This window comes from Syngnathus leptorhynchus, chromosome 12, assembly GCF_054491065.1.
Source record: "Syngnathus leptorhynchus isolate UIUO chromosome 12, UIUO_Slep, whole genome shotgun sequence".
In the NCBI taxonomy this organism is placed as follows: domain Eukaryota; kingdom Metazoa; phylum Chordata; class Actinopteri; order Syngnathiformes; family Syngnathidae; genus Syngnathus; species Syngnathus leptorhynchus.
Genome location: NC_141206.1, coordinates 6,694,735 through 6,701,538, shown reverse-complemented (window position 1 = coordinate 6,701,538; position 6,804 = coordinate 6,694,735). Strand labels below are relative to the sequence as shown.

The window sequence follows — 6,804 nt, the reverse complement described above, 5'->3', positions numbered from 1 at the left end:
TGTGACAGAAAAAAAAAAAAAAAAAAAACGTTCTTGTGGGTTGGCCTCTGTGAGACTCTTAGCCCGCCTGTTTATGATCTAGACTGTATAACGTTCAAAGGTCACACATCCTAGAGAATCCCATAAATACTTTTGTTTGTTTTTCTAATGTGGACTTAAATATAATATTCCATATCTCTGATTTGACCTTGAAATATGATCCTCAACGTGAGGTCATAACTGAGTACGTGCAGAGGAAATATCTGCCTGGAGATGATAAACTTGTCTCAACACGAGCTGGTCCATTTCCGGTTGACAATTCTGTTTCACTTTTTTTTTCCTAGCAGCATTTGGCCTTCTGAGGTTATCTACCCAACTTTATGTACCACCACTATCATGTCCCCTTTATAATGTGTTAATTTTTTTCCATTATTATTGGAAAGAAACACTCATACCTCAGCATTTTCCACGATAAATAGCCATTTCTCATTATTCATAATTAATTAGGGTTAAGGTTTATCTGCTTGTCATAGCCACAAAAACAAGATGATCTCCACATCTTATTTGAAGCCAGAGGAGGGACATTTGTTTACATTTACTGTCCTACCAGGTCCCAAAATAACTCAAGACAACAACAGGAAGCAGTTTTATCTCATGGAAATGTCGTCAAAGAAGCTTGGCGCGTATTGGAAACAAGTGAAACGAATTGAAACAAGTCGCCATGTTTATTCCTGTTGATGTTCTGCATCTATAAATTCTTATTGGACGACACTGATGGATAAGAATGACTTTCTCACTATACTGCAGATTTCAGTTTAGATTTGAACTTTCACAGATTTGGCTGCCAGGTCAACGTGACCTCGCCAACTCCTCACTTAACCTTCTTTGTTGATTATTGTAGTCTTTAATCTGAGAGTCAAGATGTTTGCAAACTTGATGGCAAGAAGTCCACATAAGTTACAAGCTTGTTATGTTGAAATGTACAATGGGGACCAGATAGCGATTGTTTCAAGAACTGCTGTGGACTGGAATACAGGACTGGTCAAGGGGATAATAGTTATGATACAACTAACTAAAACAATCTAAAATTATACCATAAATGTCCTTACATTTTTATCTTATGAGGGAAAATAATTGATTAGATAGAGTCTAGTGGTACTGTTTTGTCTATGAGACTTTTGAAATAGACTGGAAAGATGATGATCATAATAAATCAAAACAATTTACAAAATGTATTTTCAAAAGTGATCAAATTTTCACCCTTTTGCATTTGTATTTTTGGACATTCAGACCCCTGTCTAGCCTCCAGGTCGGTCAATAATCTCCTGGCTCGCATCCGGCTGCAGGGGCGACGGGAAACGTGACGTCAGCCCCGAAAGAATGCCGCTCCGTTCGCTGCTGATTGGTCGACAGCTCGGGGCTACTTTTGGGGTGGGCTGAACCAGAAGAACATCCTGGGAACGAAAAGTAACTGCAGCAAGTCACGACATCAAACTTGTGAGGAGCTCCACAGATTCGTCGAGACACAATTTAGTTTTTTTTTTTATTCATTGGTGTTTGTATTTGATTGCTGAAGCTCCTCAATGTCTGCGGCAACTACAATTCTCATGCTGTCGCTGCTGCTTGTCGTGTGCGCATGCGCCGCCGCGGCAACCCACGACAATAGTAAGGTTTTTTTATTATTATTATTATTATGTTTTAACGATAATAATAATCACGTTAACATTACTTGTGCTGTAATGTGTAAAAATATTTATATTTATAATAACCGTTAGATGGTATGACGTCACCCAGCCTGTTGAGTCATAGCTCATGAATTTAATGACTTTTATTGATAATGTGTGAAAGAACTGTTTTGCTTTTCACATTATTTTTAATTATATCATCTATTTTTAAAATGTATACGAAGTACAAGCTTGTTAACTAGTTTTCTTATTAAATCACGTTTTGGGTGAAAGGTCCTTCAAGATACAAGTGTTGTTAGTTAACATAGCTCATTAAAAACTACTCCAACTACAAGCACTAAACTATTTGTAAAGGAGTTGCAAGTCGTAGCTTGGATTTTGTTAGCATATGCTAAACTGTTGATCAACTCATGGCTATTTTAACACTCGTGTACAGAAAGCGCCAAAGGAAGAATGTTCTCCTACTTCGAAACATCCTTCACCGACGAACCCTTCACCCTGGAGGATGTCTACGGGCTCGAAGTAGATCCGAGGCTGAACAGAACCTCGAGGGTCAGAGGTGCCTTGAGGGTCAGCAATGTGACTGCCATCTCTGAGGAGGTACACAGCTTCCTGACGGGTCCTCTTTCCACTCTGATCATCCCGTCTTTCTACGCCGTGGTGTGTCTGCTGGCTGTGCCCGTCAACGGCTGCGCCGCCCTGGCTTTCTTGCGCCGCATCCGACCCAAGAAACCCGCGGCCATCTACATGCTCAACCTGGCGTGTGCTGACCTGCTTTTCGCCATCCTCCTACCCTTCAAGTCGGCCTACCACTTCTCCGGGAACAACTGGGTGTTCGGTGAGTCCATGTGCCGTGTGGTCACCGCCGCCTTCTACTGGAACATGTATTGCTCAGTCCTCCTGGTGGCCTGCATCAGTGTGGACCGTCTTCTGGCTGTGGTGTACCCCATCGATTCTCTGACCTGGAGGAGGCCCCGCAATGCCGTCCTGGCCTGCGTTGCCATGTGGATCATGTCCCTAGCTGGATCGGTACCCCTGGTAGTCTCGGAGCAGACGTTCTACCTGAAAGAACTGGATATCACCACCTGTCATGACGTCCGGCCGGTGGACGAGGTGGTTGGGCTCTACGGGGCGTACTTCATTGGCTTATGCGTCGCACTGTTTGTCATCCCGCTGCTGGTCACCATCATTTCTTACACCCGCGTGATTTGGTCCTTGAGCCTGGCACCTCGCAGCATTCCTGGACGTTCCCGTCGGAGAACCAGGTCCCTGGTGATGGTGTTGACGGTACTGGTGATCTTCTTGTTGTGCTTCGCGCCCACCAACTGTCTCCTTCTGCTCCACTACGCGCAGCTCCATAACGGGGTGAAGCAGGTCCATGACGCCCCAGAGAACTCGTATGTGGCCTATCTGGTCTTTTTATGTTTAGGGAGCCTCAACTGTCTGCTGGACCCGGTGCTCTACTGCTTCGGTTCGTCACAGTGCCAACGAGAACTCGCTGCGGCACTGAGGTGTCAGAAGATGGCCGAGAGCTTCAGCACCAGTTCGTCCGACTCGTACAGGTCCAGCTCCAGGACCATCTTGAAGTCTAGCCGCATGGAAAACTCAGAGCGAAACATCTCGTTTGTCAAAAAGGATTCATTGCAAGAGAGCCACGCCGGATTGTACAAGAAACTTCTGGTCTGAGTACCAAACTGCACATCCAGGACCACTGACCAGACAAACTTGAGTGCATTTCCACCACAGGAATCTTACCTAAGAAGTTTCAAAACAAACAGAGGACCAAGGTTTAAATTTCACTAATTGGGCTAGAAAGCCTTTGACCGGATGGCTACTCACCTATATCATAAAACATGTTTCAATACTATTTCTGTTTTTACCACATAAATGTGAAATAACAAGCGTTTCGACACAATGAAGGATGACATTTCATTTTGCACACTAAAACTATTTAAGCTGTTACATTGCTATGTTAAGCAAAGTCAATATTCATGTGTGTTCTGTGTATATTTGCTTACTTTCTTAACTGATATCTTACTTTATGCTTTCTTGGTTAAATAAACACGTTACAAACCACTTTTTGACTATGTTTGGAGTTTATAAACACCCTTATCCAGCATAGATAAGACCTTTCATGTTGTCATTGCTCTTATCGCCCCCTGTCGACTTATATAAATATTTCACTTACATCAAGCTGGACATCTCTTGTTTTATCCACTAGAGAGCGCCAGAGGAAAGGTTTTGACAACACTTGTCAGCAACTCCAAACACATTTTGTGCTTTTATTTATGCAACGAGTTAATTGTTATTTTACGATAATTGAAAACATTTATATCTCACGATACTGCTACGAATATATTTACCGTTATTGGCATTTTTATCTATATATTTATTGTATATTTATTTATAAATTGAAGACATTTTTCTTGTGATATGAAGTGATACTTGATATTTGAAAAGCAAACTATAAAAAGCAAAACATAAAATGTCAAAATATCAGGGACTGAACGGTGTCCGCCGGTACGTCACGATTGGATCCGCGCGGTCATGTGCCACGTGACGTCACCTAGATGCGAACGCCAGGTCCTGGAAGGGCGGAGATTAAGACAAACGGAAGACGCCACGCCCGTTGACATCACCTGCACTATCACGGTACCTCCCAAAGACGAAGTTGTTTTTGTTGCATTGAGCAAAACAAGCTGAAATACGACGCCGTCATGGCGGCGTGGGGTGAACGAGTCTGTGCACTGGTCTTCATTCTTCTTCATTTTCTACACACCTGCTCAGGTGACGAAGGTGAGTGTTTTATTGACGACCAAAAGGCACACAGAAGAAGACCATATGTTGATTTTATGTCCTTAATCAGTGTGTAATATTGTAGGTTTTTGTGTAAGTATGGAGCATTTTATTGCAATGGGAATTGATTCGAATGTAAAAAAAAATGTCACGTGACAAAAGTGGTGCATGGCTGTTACGGCCGCCGACTTCCGGAGCAATGTCTCACTATGAAATCGGATGGCTGCAATCTTGTCTTGCCTTTAGTTGGATGACCACAAAGCGTCACAGGCAAATGTAAATAATTGTGGTTAACAACCACTGATGTTGAAACCAGGAACTCTATGCGACACAGATGTGAAGCAATGTTATGTATATGATGTAATAGTGGGTCAGTGATTCACAAAACAAAGATTTTGGATGATTGGTCCTGGGTTGGAGATCAAGGCTTGGTTATTTTGTTATTTCTCTGCGTGTTCCCCCACAGCGGACTCTAGAGGCTTCACCGGTACCGAGACCACCGATGGGATTTGGGTGGGTGCGCAAGCCAGATCGGTCTTGACCAGCGGCCTCACCACCGTCTTCCTGCCGGTCCTCTACATCGTGGTGTTCGTGGTGGGACTGCCCGCCAACGCCATGGCCGTCTGGGTGTTCCTCTTCCGCACTAAGACGAAGAACCCGGCGTCAATCTACATGGCCAACCTGGCTCTGGCTGACTTGTTCTTTGTTATCTGGGTGCCGCTGAAGATCGCCTACCACTTCAACGAGAACAACTGGACATACGGCGAGGGTCTGTGCAAGGTCTTGGTGGCTTTCTTCTACGGGAACATGTACTGTTCTATGGCTTTCATCGCCTGCATCAGCGTGCAGCGCTATTGGGTCGTGGTGTACCCGATGGCCCAGCGGCGGCGTGAGAAAACAACAGCGTACGTGGTTTCCGTGCTCATCTGGGTGACTGTGTGGCTCCTCACCGTGCCGCTCTACCTGTACGACCAGGAGGTGCGCGTGGTCAACCTCAAAATCCTCACCTGCCATGACGTCACTCGGCCCAGCCAGAAAAAGATGGCGGCTGGCTACTTCCTCACCATGGGCACGTTGGGCTTTGTGGGGCCAGCGGTGGTGTGCGTCGTCTCCTATGCGCTCATGCTGCGATCGCTCCGCACCAGCATGACGACGGACGTCGGTGTGGCCAAGAAGCGGCGCAAGGCGGTAGTGCTGATCATCATCGTGCTGGTGATGTTCTTGGTGTGCTTCGCACCTAGCAACATCATGCTGTTGGTGCACTACGCGCTTCTCCTAAACGAGGTCCCCAACAACCTCTACGGCTTCTACATTACCACGTTGTGCTTGGCCAGCCTCAACAGCTGCATCGATCCCTTCGTCTATTACTATATCTCGGACGACTTCCGCCAGCACGTCAAAAACACCTTCCTGTGCCGGAGCCAGCGCACTGTGGAGAGGATGCGTGTGTCCTTCAGCGCTCTCAAGTTCTCCAAGAAGAACAACACCTATACATCTGACTCTGGCTCTGGTGGAAACACGGGCAGCTCGCAATGCTAGCTGGTGCTTCGACTCTCTCCGGATAGAACGGATTATGTTTACTGTCGTTGGTACTGTTTTAAATCGAGCGGCCAAAGGATCACGGTTGGTTACCATGTTTGGCTTCATAGTTTGGACGTTCCAAACATAAGAAAGGCTTCCCCAAAATATTCAGTGAAGACTTGTCCATAAGTGTCCATATTCTTTACTTTTTCTCACAAGCAAAATGTATAAAGTCTTCTCAGATTCTCTAATTTCATTCTACATTTCTAATACATGCATTTTGTTCACCTTCAATTCTAATGACAAAAATTGGGATGTTTGTAAGGATTTTTTTTTGATCCACTTGCAGCAACGTTTTCTTCCGTTTTTTTTTATCTGTAGCGTTTCTTTTGTGTTGGGTTGTATCACTTCTACACAGTTCTAAGTCTTATGGACCTTTGAGACCACCATGTTTTTTTTATTCAGGTTTGAGTGGAACGTAAAAAAGCCACCTTATGTTTTTTTGTCTGTTAATACCAGAGAATCTTCATTCTAGAAGGGGCTCTAGAACACGTTTATGTTATATTAAGTGATGACTGAGTGTGATTACGATTGTTTATTTTTCTTTTGAAATTTGCATAGTGAAATGAAATAAAGTGTAGATTTGAAAAAAAAAACAATTACACTCAGAGTGAGTCTACAATAGTAGTTATACATCCGTTTTTACAGTCCAGATTTGAACACTATAATCAAAAAATAAAACGGAAGGTAAGTTGTCATCAACTTTTTTTGTTTGTTTGGTGATTACGTCATCAAAAGGAGCAACCGGCTTGGCGACTCGCTA

General features: G+C 44.1%; 2 protein-coding genes across 3 annotated transcripts; both read left to right on the top strand.

Annotated features, from left to right (window-relative positions):
• Positions 1 to 1,449: 1,449 nt before the first annotated feature.
• On the top strand, positions 1,450 to 3,732 carry LOC147048105 (proteinase-activated receptor 1-like). 2 transcript variants are annotated; one of them, XM_085926267.1, is made up of 3 exons: positions 1,450 to 1,644; positions 2,101 to 2,264; positions 2,394 to 3,732. In XM_085926267.1, the coding sequence occupies exons 1-3, from the start codon at positions 1,563 to 1,565 to the stop codon at positions 3,348 to 3,350; spliced, it is 1,203 nt and encodes a 400-aa protein (XP_085782393.1). In that variant the 5' UTR covers positions 1,450 to 1,562; the 3' UTR covers positions 3,351 to 3,732. The 2 variants fall into 2 exon arrangements, with proteins under 2 accessions (XP_085782393.1, XP_085782392.1); XM_085926266.1 differs by having other exon boundaries at positions 2,101 to 3,732.
• Positions 3,733 to 4,242: 510 nt separating this feature from the next.
• On the top strand, positions 4,243 to 6,666 carry f2rl1.1 (coagulation factor II (thrombin) receptor-like 1, tandem duplicate 1). Its single transcript, XM_085927104.1, has 2 exons — positions 4,243 to 4,460; positions 4,927 to 6,666. Exons 1-2 carry the CDS (start codon positions 4,382 to 4,384, stop codon positions 5,997 to 5,999), a joined length of 1,152 nt encoding a protein of 383 aa, XP_085783230.1. The 5' UTR covers positions 4,243 to 4,381; the 3' UTR covers positions 6,000 to 6,666.
• Positions 6,667 to 6,804: the final 138 nt, after the last annotated feature.

What these genes read in the sequence shown, in the direction of transcription:
- LOC147048105 (XM_085926266.1), top strand. Translation starts at nt 1,563, where the DNA reads ATGTCTGCGGCAACTACAATTCTCATGCTGTCGCTGCTGCTTGTCGTG. An exon ending in CGCGGCAACCCACGACAATA is followed by an intron (nt 1,645 to 2,100) that starts GTAAGGTTTTTT and finishes ACTCGTGTACAG; the next exon opens with AAAGCGCCAAAGGAAGAATG.
- f2rl1.1 (XM_085927104.1), top strand. Translation starts at nt 4,382, where the DNA reads ATGGCGGCGTGGGGTGAACGAGTCTGTGCACTGGTCTTCATTCTTCTT. An exon ending in CACCTGCTCAGGTGACGAAG is followed by an intron (nt 4,461 to 4,926) that starts GTGAGTGTTTTA and finishes GTTCCCCCACAG; the next exon opens with CGGACTCTAGAGGCTTCACC.